The sequence below is a fragment of the Brachyhypopomus gauderio genome, chromosome 7, assembly GCF_052324685.1.
Source record: "Brachyhypopomus gauderio isolate BG-103 chromosome 7, BGAUD_0.2, whole genome shotgun sequence".
Taxonomy (NCBI): Eukaryota; Metazoa; Chordata; class Actinopteri; order Gymnotiformes; family Hypopomidae; genus Brachyhypopomus; species Brachyhypopomus gauderio.
Genome location: NC_135217.1, coordinates 6,390,114 through 6,405,148, shown reverse-complemented (window position 1 = coordinate 6,405,148; position 15,035 = coordinate 6,390,114). Strand labels below are relative to the sequence as shown.

Genomic DNA, 15,035 nt, shown 5'->3' with positions numbered 1-15,035 from the left:
CTCCCCCCTCCTCTCCTTCTCCTACTCTTTCTCTCTCCCTCTCCTCTCCAGGTCTGAAGCAGATCCATGCTCTGTCTATCCAGGCTAACTACGAATTGAGGATAGATCTGGAAGATTTCGAGAACAGCACGGCGTTTGCCCAGTATGGCATGTTCGGAGTCGGGCTGTTCTCAGTCGATCCCGAGGATGATGGCTACCCACTGACCGTCGGTGACTACACTGGCACCGCAGGTATAAACACACAAACACAATGCAGACCCAACTGTGACGCACAGTGCCGTGTCTTGTCCACCTCCGTAATTCACGCTGATTTGAAGAACATTGTCCCCTCCTCCGTGGTTTCCACTAGCCTTACCTGAAATCATGAGGTGGACTCTCAAGATACAGAGGGCTCCATCTATTCCATTCACAAACAAGCGAACATGGTCCGGTCCCACTTTATCCTGGTTCTGTGGTGCTGTGCTCCTCTCTGTGGTGCGCTCTGCACTGTAGCTCTTACTGGTCAAAGAGATTAAGTGACTCCCTATTAATTACTCCCGCTGACCTGGAGCATAAACACGGCTTTGTTGTCTTGACAAAGGACCAATTTAGAAAAGCCTTCTGGGAAAAGTGAGGGAGTGGGAGAGGTAAAGACAGACGGGGCGACAAGGACCGGCACGGGAAAAGAGGAGAGGAAGAAAGGAGGTGCCTCGGCGAGAGAAGAGAAAAGACAGAAGGCAATAGTGAGGCGAAAGAGTGCTCGTGCGGACGTGTGTGTGGAACAAAAGCCAGCGTGCTCTGGTTAGTGGGACGTCTTGCGCCTGATATGTTATCAGCGATAGCGGCATTGCTTGGATAAAGTTTTCCTTCAAAGAACAAAACAGTGCCTAGGAGCATGTGGAAATAAAGAGAGCGCGCCGCAGATGCACGGCGGAAGGGAGGAAGAGGAAGATGGGGAGGAAGCAGGAGGTCATGTTAACGAAGCGAAGGCGAGAAGCTTTAGGCCAGGAACCAGTACACATGCACAGCCCTTTGGAGAAGATACGCTGACCCTCAGTCTTCTGTGACTTAAGAGATTGGGGCTTTGATCACAGATCCTACTCTTGATAATCAACATCCTCTTTCTCTCATATGCAAAATCTGTCTCACACACACACACACACACACACACACACACACACTTCCCAGGGGACACGGTGTCCCTCAAATAGCAGTAATTCTCACTTTCGGAGTCTGAAACACGTAATTCAGGCTAGATGTTCATGCCACACAGCAAGATTTCACATGTTGCTTAGAGAGCGTTATCACCTCGAAAGTCCCCGGTGACTTACAGGCACAGTGTTGCTGCAAGACGCCTCGGACGTACCCTGTTTTTCATATCGCCTGATTTGATGAGGTAATATATGCTGTGATTAGTCGTGGGTGCTTTTGACAGAGCGGAGGCTTTTCCGTGCGGGCTGCCAGGTGTCGCCGGGTTCTTTCCCAACTTCCTGTTCACTGCTTGTTTGTGGCACCTCGTTAGTCAGGAGCCTCCTTCAGGCTAGACACCATTAGGCACCAACCTGCCCTACCTGCAGGGCAGTTTTGCTCAACTCATTATGTGTGAGGGAGAGAGAGAGAGAGAGAGAGAGAGAGAGAGAGACGCTTTCAAAAGCTTGTATAAAAAGATAAAAAGGTCAGCTCTGAATCTTTGATAAAACTTCAACAAAATGATTCATCCATCTTTTTAAAATAAGAAAATAAGAGATGAGTTGAAAGGTGAGCTTCCTCTCTCATCTTTACCTACCAATTTGCATTATTGATAAAAGTCAACATCCATCTTTCACTTTTGGAATTGGATGAAGACACTACAGTCCATTTAAGCGATGAGGTTGGTGACACACGTGAGCCGACAGTTTCATCAGCTCCCGCTACATCCATCAGTTTCATGAAAACAAGACATAAATAATGTAATTCAGCAACTCAGCTGTGTAATACCCTGTGTTCATCCTCCCTCTCACTCCGTTTTTCTGTTTCTGTCTTTGTGTGTGTGTGTGTGTGTGTGTGTGTGTGTGTGCCCTCCAGGCGACTCTTTGCTGAAACACAACGGCATGAAGTTCACCACCAAGGACCGCGACAACGACCACTCGGAGAACAACTGTGCCTCCTTCTACCACGGCGCCTGGTGGTACCGTAACTGCCACACGTCCAACCTGAACGGGCAGTACCTGCGCGGCCAGCACACATCCTATGCCGACGGCATTGAGTGGTCCTCCTGGACCGGCTGGCAGTACTCGCTCAAGTTCACCGAGATGAAGGTCCGGCCCACGCGTGAGGAACGCGAGAGCAAGTGAGGATGATGATGATGAGAAGGAGGAGGAGGAAGATGAAGACGTATGGAGAAGAGGAAACACGCATCGAAAATGTATGATCATGACATTGACTGGCAGCCGACAGGGATTGTGGGAAAGAGATCCTGTCGGGAACCTTAGTTTATTTTGTTGTTGTTTTTTTTTTTATTGCATTGGACTTTGTTTGAAAAATCACAGATATAACTACTCCAGCCAGCCAAAAGTGCTCCCTCCATTGAAGTCTTTTCTCACTGGGATAATAAAGCCAAAACCTAACAAAATAAGTGAATAGCTGAAGAAGCTTCAACAGAGCATCACGACCGAACCAACAAGTGCAGCCTTGATCCTCACAACATTCCCGAAGAACTGTGGTCATGCACAAATTCTACATGTATCGCATAATTATAGCACAGAGCACAATCACGAATTTGCCACAAACCCACGTCTACCCGCAAGGCTGGAAAACCCTGAATCTGTTTGCTGCAGCCGACTTTGACGTTGGAACGGTACCAGTGGGAGGAAATATTTCTTTATTGTTCAATGTGTTTATTTTTCCTGATAAGGTTGGCATAACTGGAGAGCACTCATTCTGCACGAGACCCCCAGAGCAGCTATAAAATCCCTTCAGAGTCTCATTCTGAAATGCTATGAAAGCACACACACACACACACACACACACACACACACACACATTCAAGCACAAAGAGAGAGAGAGACAGACGTGACAGAAGAGGATGTCTGAGGAGGATGAATGGGGTGGCAAAGAAGGAATTTTGGAAAACGAACACCAGTTCACTTCATTGTGTAGCGCAGACGTGTCTAAGACGGAGAGAGGAGCATATCTTTGAACGGGCTCCGCAGCAGCTGGGATTTCTATACCGTGGTGCTTCTGGGAAATGTAGTTCAAAAAGGCAACAGATAAAGAGCTGGTGAAAGAAAGTATGGAGGAGGACCCTGGGGGACTGTTGAAAGAGGAGTGAGGAGATCTGTTTGACAGGCCATTAGCGAGCATGTTGGCTACTTTGTCTGATTGTCCACGCCAACTGATCGCAAGCCAACACTCCACCGCATCCACATATGGAGTGTGTGTCTGTGTGTGTTAATAATTCAGCATGACTTAAGCTGCTTCTGATTGACCTGCTAATGGAAGTTGTTAACATTACACTTGAAGATACCACCATCCTCCTCAGATGGCCCCAGCACGGGCTCCCGTTGTCCCGCCGAGACCTAAACCTCCATGTTGCCATGTCAAGAGATCCCGCTCCCTCTCGTGAAGGGTCAGGTTTGTCCCGCTCTCTCTCGTGAAGGGTCAGGTTTGTCCCGCTCTCTCTCGTGAAGGGTCAGGTTTGTCCCGCTCTCTCTCGTGAAGGGTCAGGTTTGTCCCGCTCTCTCTCGTGAAGGGTCAGGTTTGTCCCGCTCTCTCTCGTGAAGGGTCAGGTTTGTCCCGCTCCCTCTCGTGAAGGGTCAGGTTTGTCCCGCTCCCTCTCGTGAAGGGTCAGGTTTGTCCCGCTCTCTCTCGTGAAGGGTCAGGTTTGTCCCGCTCTCTCTCGTGAAGGGTCAGGTTTGTCCCGCTCTCTCTCGTGAAGGGTCAGGTTTGTCCCGCTCTCTCTCGTGAAGGGTCAGGTTTGTCCCGCTCTCTCTCGTGAAGGGTCAGGTTTGTCCCGCTCTCTCTCGTGAAGGGTCAGGTTTGTCCCGCTCTCTCTCGTGAAGGGTCAGGTTTGTCCCGCTCTCTCTCGTGAAGGGTCAGGTTTGTCCCGCTCCCTCTCGTGAAGGGTCAGGTTTGTCCCGCTCCCTCTCGTGAAGGGTCAGGTTTGTCCCGCTCTCTCTCGTGAAGGGTCAGGTTTGTCCCGCTCTCTCTCGTGAAGGGTCAGGTTTGTCCCGCTCTCTCTCGTGAAGGGTCAGGTTTGTCCCGCTCTCTCTCGTGAAGGGTCAGGTTTGTCCCGCTCTCTCTCGTGAAGGGTCAGGTTTGTCCCGCTCTCTCTCGTGAAGGGTCAGGTTTGTCCCGCTCTCTCTCGTGAAGGGTCAGGTTTGTCCCGCTCTCTCTCGTGAAGGGTCAGGTTTGTCCCGCTCTCTCTCGTGAAGGGTCAGGTTTGTCCCGCTCTCTCTCGTGAAGGGTCAGGTTTGTCCCGCTCTCTCTCGTGAAGGGTCAGGTTTGTCCCGCTCCCTCTCGTGAAGGGTCAGGTTTGTCCCGCTCCCTCTCGTGAAGGGTCAGGTTTGTCCCGCTCTCTCTCGTGAAGGGTCAGGTTTGTCCCGCTCTCTCTCGTGAAGGGTCAGGTTTGTCAGCTCCTCCCGGTGAATCTCGTCTTTCTCCTCTTCCCATCGCCGTTTCAGGCTCCTCTACATTCGTTCAATCGCCATCGGTCGTTCTGCTTTGCTTGTGTTAGAGTCCCGTCTTCTAGGGGGTAAAGACGCTCCCCCGAGGCCACATTAGCGGAGAGTTTTAGTGCAGCGCTGCTGTTTCTGGGTCAGGGCACTAGCGCTGCGAGCTCCTTTTAAATGAACGGAAACATGCGTGGAAAGTCTTATTTTAAATCAAGAGGCTCGTTTCACTTTGCTTTTTTTGAGTGCAGGTGCAATTCTTTTGCTCACCATTCACTTTCTCCCTCTTTTTTCTCTCGATCTGTTTCATATCTTATTTACTGTGTTCCCCTTCACATGTTTATTGCATTGCAACGTGTTCTTCACATTGCAACGCCGCCACAGTTGCCGTGTGAACCGTACGCAGGACGTTGGAGATGCTTGCACAGCGGAAATGGCAACGCATTTGCGGTCCGGTTGGTCTGGGGATTCAGGTTGCGACAGCATCATGTGGTTTAAGGTCTAATTGGTTTAAGGCCACTCATTCCCTCATCAGTAGATGAAGCACAACACTGTCCTGGACTGCGGACTTCCTGGACTCCCCCTCTACTTCTGTCTTCTGCTCAGATCGATGGAGCCTACAGGACTTTTTTAGGAAACCTTTGCCAAGCTACCGCTTTGCCACCAACGACTTGAACCCCTACACCTTCCATAACTTGGTCTGGCTCAAACAACTTGAGTATTGTCCGGTATTTTGTTTTCTTTTGCATTTTGTGTGTTTATGAAGCAGTACTGATTTTTGCTTACAAAAAGTTTCCAATTTCACACGGGAGCCAAAGGGTTATGGAATGAGAGACTTTTACTTTTGCACACAGTCGTACAGGAAGCAAAATGAATTTGGCTCACATTAAGACTTCATCAATTCCTTGGATGCATGCCACTAATTGAAACACTAATTGGACAAAATTGTGCAAAAATGATTCATTCCTCTTTCATGGATCCCACACCGTCTCTCTTTTGTAATGTATTGAGAGCTTTAAGTGTAGATTTGTGTCGAGTGTGTTTTAGACACTTCTGGTGCATGTGAGTTTATTTGATTTTTTTAATATTCTAAAAGAAAGAAGAAAAGACTAACCCACAATAATTTTGTGTAAAAAATAAGAAAATTCCCTTTGGCCAAAATATTTTGAGCAAAACATTTTGGCCAAATATTTAAGCCAGCTTGTCATTCTACATGGATCCTGATTTGCTGATTAGGTTGTGCAGGGCGGGGCTTGGCAGTAGCGATGGTGGAGCCTTGGAGACATTCAAAGCCACATCCACACACGATGGACATTTCACCACGGGGATTTTTATTCAGACGTGATTTTCAGCAACATAAAACAAACAAAAAAATCCCAACTTGTGTTCAAAGAGCTCACTGTAGACTCAAAATGGTTCTGTATGGAAGGAGAAAGGATTGCATTCTAGTTCTGCCTGATCAGAAAGTTCTCGCTTTCTCTCAGACTGTCTCGTCCCTGGAGAGCTCACTGTATTTGGACTTGTGTGGCTCAAAGACAGTGTGATGTGCTCTCTTTTTTATTCCATTCCCTCTCCCTCTCTCCCTCAACCTCTCTCTGCCGTCAGATTATGTCTCAATCGGTTGTTTTCTTCATGTCATTCTTGGCCCCTAAGCCACCTAACTTTTCCCCGTTCATCTGTCAGTCAACTTTATCTGACGTCTTGTGATGGCAAAAGGTGTTCTGCACAATGACTGGCATCTAAATTGTGTTAAATGATTTAATAATGAAGCACAATTGTATCGAAATACAGACAGGAAAAAAAAAGGAATTTGTGCACAGCTCACATTAGACAAGGTCGGCATTTGTAATTATTTGTATTTAAGATTCTCAGATTGTATATGAGCGTGTATGTGTATGCGTGAGAGAGAGTCTGTGGGCGTGAACATGTGTGCGAGAGAGCTTCGATGTAAAGCAGAAGATTAAATTGTTCTTTCCGTGTATAACATTGCCTCTTCATATTGTGTGCAGACGAAAAGAATTCAAATAAATGAGATCTGAATAAACTGATTATCCTGACCGTGCAAGCAGGTGTGTGTGTGGTGGACTGTGTGTGTGCTGGCGTAACACACAAATGTGTTTGTTCAGTTCTCTCTCACACATACACACTTCTTGTCTTACTATTCTTGCATGGACCTTCCATTACTATAATAATTAGTGTAGCTAATTGATGCTTCACCTGCACAGAACCTTAACCTCACTAACCAAAAGTAAATTGTTTGGCTTTTTAGTATTTGAAATGAAAGAGAAAGAAAAAATAACGATAAAAAACAAACAACAACAAAAAAAAAAAAAAAAACACATTTGTTCCCATGGGAACTGCATTGTGGTCCCCATAAGGTCAACAGACCTCAGATGTCCTTATCCCTGTGGGGCCATTCGGTCTCCCCAGAGACACATAAACACATTCGTGTGCACTCATAGCCCCATATAAACCCATTCAGGTGTGAAATGACACATGGCTCTGAGGTGTTTTGGAACCCTATGCGCAGAAAGGTATCTCTCCGTTCGCTACCACTTCCAAGAGTGCAGGACTTTCTGGGATTGCTGGTCTCAAGATCTCCTCATTAGGAAGAGATTTTTTTTTTATGATGCAGTAAATGATTACTTGTTCATATCTATTGGTCAGTCAGTCCAGGGGCTGCTGTTCAGTGTGATATGGCAAAGGAGCTTGTCCTTATAACTGTAATGTGCATGTTTGAACATGTGCAAGGACTTAGTGGACTTAGTGCATTAGTGGAGCAGCCAATGTCGATGGATGTACGCATATGGGTTCAAAGTGGTCATGACGACAGGGATGATGTAACATTCTGATGGGCAGGGCTGTAAGTGCAGTTTAATAAAAGGTTTAAGGCAACCAATACAAAATGCCATGTAAAAGACGAGAAGCAGCCAATTAGGAAGCCACACGGGAAATGCACAGAAGGAAAACGGTGAGGCTTCAGATCCAGAGTCTCCTCCATGTTAAGAGCTGAGCGCACACCAAGACGAGGTGGGCGGTCGCTGATGGGTGTTTCCAGAGGCAGCCATGACACATGAACCACTGTGAACTGCCACCATATGTGTGAAAGCTTGAAACAAGCACGGTGTTAACAGATGGTGGGACCCGAATCGGGAATCCAACCCCCCCCCCCAACACATTAAACCTCCGCCACTCTGTCTTCTGTTGCTTGCACAACCAAGTGGGATCGGGTGAAAGGCAAACCAACCATAGACAGTGTGACTGAACAGCAGACTGTGTGATTATCAACACTGCGTTAAGACCAATCATGGCGTCTGCAGTAAATGTAGCATCCTTACCGTCGCCTTATACCTGCAGTTGTGAATATATTTACACACACACACACATACCCACCATTCGTTCTTTCTCCCAGTAATACCGTTACAAGGCGAAGTGAAGACACAGTGCTAAATTATGAATAACCTGATAAGTGGACCTTCAACCTCAATATGGACCAAAGTTAGAATAAAGGCATTAATGTCCTTCTTCCGTTGGCAGCTAAACTCTTTTCTGGTAAATTCGAGCACAAGGTTATTTCACAGGTCTGTTCCGGGGACTCATCCTGTTGCTTTCATGTGCCCATATGAGAACCTTGGTTGGAAGGTCAGATATGCAAAGAGCTGTTTCTGCAGGCCTAGTGGAGACAAAGAGCTGCGCAATCACTCACAAGGCCGTTTCTGCTGGAATCAAGTGATCCACCATCTTTTTCTTCTTTTTACCGAGTGCCACTGCGGTTACAATGTAGATTTCTGACAGGCAGCATTCCAAATGCTGCTCAGGAGATGTTGCTAAAGGTCGAATTGCTGTTACGTGCTGCAAAGTTACGTCGCGTATGTCATCACTAGGCAATGATGTAAAACCGCACAATGTACCTCCGTGTGGTCAATGCTGTTAAAAAATTACCTGAAATTTGTTCAGTTTGGTTTATCGCACCAAACCCCCCCCCCCCCCCCCCCCCCCCCTTATTGACTAGGGATGCACCGATTCACGTTTTTCCACTTCCGATACCGATTCAGATATCTGAGGCTTCGTATCGGCCGATACTGATCCAATACCCAGTGGTGGACTTAGCAATTTGGGGGCTCAAGGCGAAATTAACTAGGGGGCCCATCAACATTAATATGCGAGAAATAAGCCAGCTAATCAGGGGGCCCCTACAGTGGGCTGCAGTGGGAAGGGCCCAAGGCAGTTGCCTAGCCACGTCTCTATGCAAAGACCGCCTCTGCCGATACCGATCTGATAGAGTAAAACTGTGCTGAATCGACTTAAAGCATTTTTTTAAACACAGACATACTGAATTACAAGTTTATTGAAAACTGCACCAATATAGCACACTTAAACACACATCAAACATGTAAAAACAACACAACTTGCATTTGTTCAGTCAGTGCAATTATGAATATAACATTGAATGTAAAATAAATAATACCAAAGAACCTCAAACTTACAAAAACAATAAGTTCACAACTTTGGTCAAACATGAAAAAAATAAACTGCAAGAAATGTTTTAAATGGTTCAAGAATTCTAAATATAATTTATTATAAATAAGGAGATGAAATAAGAGAAACAGCAATACATATGCGGCTAGTTTGCAAGCGCAGACATCACGCAGAGCACAAAGCATGTAACGGCCAGAAATATGTGTACTGTCTCTTTAAGGGAGCGAGTTGAGCGTGTGCCGTAGACCGAGTCAGACCACTGCTATTTAATTTATTTCTGTAAGTAACGCATTAAATGAGCTAAGGTTGAACTAACTCAGAAAAGCAAGCAATACAAGCATAGAATTAGACTGAATAGATCTGTTTTTATGGATCGGTCACATTGTCCCCAATACCCGATCTAGAATTTTTTCAGATATTAATATCGGAATCGGTGCATCCCTAATATTGACACATGTGCACGTTTTACTTTCAAGTTCCGCACCCCCCCTGCAATAGCTCCGCGCCCCACCTAGGGGGCGCGCCCCCCACTTTGGGAACCACTGCTCTAGATACTGGCATTGTTCTCGCTCATCAGCTGTGCATTTGCACTAGTTCCAGGACAAAATAAATAAATAAATAAACTTGCATTTGTTCAGTCAGTGCAATTATGAATATAACATTGAATGTAAAATAAATAATACCAAAGAACCTCAAACTTACAAAAACAATAAGTTCACAACTTTGGTCAAACATGAAAAAAATAAACTGCAAGAAATGTTTTAAATGGTTCAAGAATTCTAAATATAATTTATTATAAATAAGGAGATGAAATAAGAGAAACAGCAATACATATGCGGCTAGTTTGCAAGCGCAGACATCACGCAGAGCACAAAGCATGTAACGGCCAGAAATATGTGTACTGTCTCTTTAAGGGAGCGAGTTGAGCGCGCGTATGGAATATTGTTTTTTTTAGCTTTCTGCCGTAGACCGAGTCAGACCACTGCTATTTAATTTATTTCTGTAAGTAACGCATTAAATGAGCTAAGGTTGAACTAACTCAGAAAAGCAAGCAATACAAGCATAGAATTAGACTGAATAGATCTGTTTTTATGGATCGGTCACATTGTCCCCAATACCCGATCTAGAATTTTTTCAGATATTAATATCGGAATCGGTGCATCCCTAATATTGACACATGTGCACGTTTTACTTTCAAGTTCCGCACCCCCCCTGCAATAGCTCCGCGCCCCACCTAGGGGGCGCGCCCCCCACTTTGGGAACCACTGCTCTAGATACTGGCATTGTTCTCGCTCATCAGCTGTGCATTTGCACTAGTTCCAGGACAACACCCCCCCCCCCCCCCCCACTCCTCCCCCTACGCCCCCTTCCTCGACACAAACACGATGGATCGGACGGTGGGACCCTGTAGAATAAGACGGAGTGGTCTTGAAGTTGGATGCGGCCGCTGTGCCAAACTGCTGCAGAACTTCACACGGTAGCTGATGCTGGCAACCTGCAGCCAGCTTGAGTCTACACGGCTCCAGAGTACGAGGGAGGGAGTGTGCATGCACATTCTTCACTTTGACTGGATCAGGCTCATTCAGCTGAACAGCTGCTGGGCCTCCATATTTCGCTGTTGCAAGAAGGCAGCAAGTCCAGACTGGAACGGTTCTTCAAGTGGATTCGATGTGGAAGAGTAGTTATTCACATCACTCCAAAACACCACTGTGTTCTCAGCCGAGTCACACCTACACAGATGGATGTTTATCCACTGAGGAACAATTTTTCAGTTGTTTGAGGCTGGCACCCCTGTAGTTCAGCGACTTTAATAATGTCAATGGAACCTAAACTGAGCTATGGTTTCCCCATAACACTGAACAAGGCCTTATCTCCTAAGGTTCTCTGGGAGCCTTGATAATAGCCCATTGCTTGAAGCATCAACGTCGTGGGTTTTCAGAACGCGCTCTCGCAAAGGCACCAGATGTGTGGTGATGGACTGAGACGTCAGTCAGTGCATCCTTCAGGAGATTCATTTGACACACCATGTGTTGTAACATTGTGTGAAAGACAACTTTGTCGGAGGGAAAACGCAAGCATTTTTGCATTTGAGTCACTTTTTAGAAGGTGTTAAAAGTATCTAAATTTGTGGTTAGGTGCTCATTGGAAAAAAAAAGCTTCCAGAATTTTAAAAGTTTAAATTTTCCAAAGTCTATGAATAAAAGTGCCAAAGTTGGATTCACTACTCAAAGGAAATGGGAATAAACTTATAACATTAGAACATCTCATTGCTGCTAAGGAAAAAATAAATGTGCACAACATGTGTATTTATTTCAAATAGAAACAAGTGGTGCGAAAGAACCTGTGCATACTGATACAGCCAGTCGAACTGACCCATGAATTCGTTTCCAAACGCCACCCATACTGAATACAGCAGGGCAGCAGAAGTTAACAGTACTTGGTACTACAATACAAAGAGAGCAACACCGAGTATTCATAAAGTGCACTGCGTAATATGAGTGGGCAATATTACAAGTTCAGTCACAGCAGTGGTAATTATTCTCTGTGAATATATGGAGTCCAACCCTCAGTGTGTGTGGGCAGTGGCGGCAGTGGGAGAAGAGGCAACGTGAAGCCGTTTTTCACAAACCTAATAGCTTGTGGATAAAAGCGGTTTGTTAGCCCTGTTATTCTGGACTTCGTGCTCCTGTATCATTTGCCTGATGGAAGAGTATGAAGAAGCTGTTTTGGAGTCTCTATTGTCCACGATGGTGTGTCTTTTTCTCATAACCCTGTGAGCAGTAAGAGTCCTGCAGTGCAGGAAGGACTCCTGGGGTTCCTGGGATGGATTATGAAGACTGCAGAGACTTCCATTACCGAGAAGTGAAGTTCTCGTACCATACTGTGACCAAGCTGGTGAGAATGATCTCCATCGTGCTCCTCTTGAAGTTGACGAGAATTTTAGCTGGTGTGGCAAATTTCCTCAACCTCCTCAAAAAGGACAGATGCTTGTGGGGTTTGTTTATGATGGGGTGTTTGTTGTCAGTCCAGGTGAGTTCACCTTCTCCATCACTGTCTCACCTGTTGTAGAGGTTTGTGCTGCTGTTTCTCAAACCTCTTTGGGTAAACAATAATCTTGTTGGTTTCGTCTGCACTCATGGACTGTTGTGTTTGTGCCATGCTAACTGGTCTGCCATCTCCCTTTTCCCTTTCATCCTTCGATGTCTGTCAATTATCTGCAAATCTAATGATGCTGGTGTTATACTGGGAGGCCACACAGTCAACTTTGAAGAGTATGTACAGCAAAGGGTTCAGCACACATCCCTGGTGGATTTTCCAATGTGTCAGAAGCACAGTTACCAAATGTGACTGACTGGGGTCTCTCTGTTAGAAAGTTCACCACCCATTTACAGAGGTTGGGCATAAATCCAAGGGTGAGCAATGTTGAATGTCGAGCTGTATTACAGCGCACAAACATAACTGTCCTTACCCTCCAGATGCATAAGGGCTGTGAGGACAGTAATACAGACACTGGCATCAGAGGACCAGTTCTGACAACATGCAAACTGTTATAGGGCCATAACTCACAGTAGATCAATGTTGAGGTCCTCAAAGCAAGCGTAGAACTTGTTCGGTTCATCTGGCAGTGTAGTGTAACAGCTCGTGATCGTCCTACTCTGCACATATGTGGCAGGCTTTGTCACAGTCACATCCACTAGCCTATATTACCTCTTGGCCTTTCTGATGGACCAGTGCAGATCATATTGGGCCTTGTTTTACATTTCTGCATTACCTGAGACAAATGCCACAGTAGTAACAAGCAGAGGTCAACATTAATCAACATTAATATGCGAGAAATAAGTTAGCTAGTCAGGGGGCCCCTACAGTGGGCTGCAGTGGGAGGGGCCCAAGGCAGTTGCCTAGCCACGCCTCTATGCAAAGACCGCCTCTGCATGTGGCGGGATGTAAGCAGCCAATATGAACACCGTGCATCAGTGGATTAAACGGTCTCCATTTTACACTCAGCGGTTCCGTGTCATCTGAACGGCCTTTTCCGACAGTCTGTACACAAGATCACCACCTGATCTTCCCCGACTTCGCTGTGTCCTGCCCTCAGTAGACAGAATGCACTTGAAACTCTACAGCCACGTCCAGTGTGCCGTCAGCCATATCTCCATCAAAACAAGAACACTGCACCCCCTGATGCCAGATTGTTTCCAGGAGAGGGTAGCATCTGCAGTGCTGTTGGGCCCCATAAGTCCGAATGTAGAAAAAGTCAAAATCAGAAATGCTGAGGTTAAGTTTGTAGGCTTTACCAATGTCTAGGAGTGTTTGTCTGTTGTGTGTTATCAGTGCATGAATAATTTGCACATAGTGTTATTAATCAGGTTTGTGTGTATTCAAACCAAAATGATCAATCAAAAGTAATCAATGACGATCTCTGAAGGAAGCAGTGATTTCTTGAAGACATTTACAGTACTTGTACAGTACGTCGAAGCTAAATGGTGTTTAGTTTACAAGTCTGCTCGTGTGAGTGTTATAAGGAAACGGAATTTACAGAATCTTGGTTCTCCTTCAGGAGAGCAGAGCAAGTGTTCAAGAGCTCAAATAGTTTGTTCTCATCACAGAACAAAGAACAATGGAGCTGGTTTAAACTGACCAACAACAGCCACTTGACGTGCCTGGACCTTGTGAAGGCGAGACAACAATGTCGGGTATGTTGTTTAGAAAGTGAAAAGGTAGAATTCAGTAAACACAAGTCTTTAACTAGTTAAAGATTATATAAAAGATGGTTTGAACCAGAAGCAAGATTTCGTTTGACTACAATAGCTATAACAACCTAAAAAATATATAAACTATATACGTCTTCTTTAGAAAGGCTCTGTTGTTTAAGAATAATGCCCAGATGTTGCAGTCTCGTGTGTTTGTGATTTTAGGACTCATTGAAGCTTGTCGTTTGCGCTAAATTCCTCTGTAATAGGGAATGTTCACCGTTTGTTGCTCGGTGATAAAACACGATGTTGTTCGGGCTCACTAGTTCGGCCGTCCTGCTGCTACTTGTTTCCAGCCGCGGGGTTGTCAGCAGTTTAATAAAAGAGAATGAATTGCCTTGCTTGAGGGGACTTCTGTGAATCTTGTCGCCTGACGTTGGTCGGACATGAGTTCAAATTCTACCGCTGCTTAAATTATTAGATTAAGAAAACTGGCCTTCCCAGATGTCTGCTTGTGAATGGCCATGTAATGAAGAACCTCTCTTTGGTGTCCAATTTGTCCTCTTTGGTGTCCTACTGTGGCTCTGGAAACCCATTGCGCTGCAAAAGAAAAACGCGCTGCAAATACGTAAATAGTAAAGGTAAAATCAGCAAGCTTTCTCTGTGCGTTGCTGATGGTGCGGCACGAAGGCTACACTTTCGCACTTTATAGTCCTGTGCACTGTGCTGCTATACTACTACGATGTCTTGCATTCACACTTGGTTGTACTGTGTATTGTCTTGTACTGCTGCATTCACACTTTGTAGTACTGTGTACTGGACTACAAAGTGCTGTACTGTTGTGTCACACCATGGATGGACAGAAATTACATTTTGTACCAACGTATACTAAATGTAGAAGGAATAACTGGACATCTGCCACCAGTGTCTATGTATATTGTCTCATAAGTATAGTCATCTTTAACAAGAACAAGACTGTTTCCGCCCATCAGTCATGGTGGCACATCTGTAAGGGTGTAAGCAGCCATCCCATGGGTGGGGGGGGCATCGATCTGCACTGCTGTGGAACCGCCAAGAACTGCCAAGAAATATGAGGCCATTTTGGAGGACCAGGTGCTTCAGACGTTGCAAATTTGTTCCCTCATAATGCTCCCATATTCCAAGAAGGTAATGTCCCCATTACACGCTGCTAAACCAATTTAAGAATAGAACACCACGGCAAAGTGAAACACATCTA

General features: G+C 45.6%; 1 protein-coding gene across 2 annotated transcripts in view; it reads left to right on the top strand.

Annotated features, from left to right (window-relative positions):
- The window catches only part of fibcd1b (fibrinogen C domain containing 1b), a 143,352-nt gene extending 139,631 nt beyond the window's left edge, over positions 1 to 3,721 (top strand). For both annotated transcript variants that reach the window (XM_077011210.1, XM_077011209.1), the window contains 2 exons: positions 52 to 231; positions 2,044 to 3,721. In XM_077011210.1, coding sequence (XP_076867325.1) covers positions 52 to 231; positions 2,044 to 2,312 — 449 coding nt within the window. In that variant the 3' untranslated portion in view covers positions 2,313 to 3,721. The remainder of the gene's footprint in view (positions 1 to 51; positions 232 to 2,043) is intronic.
- The last annotated feature ends 11,314 nt before the right edge of the window (positions 3,722 to 15,035 follow it).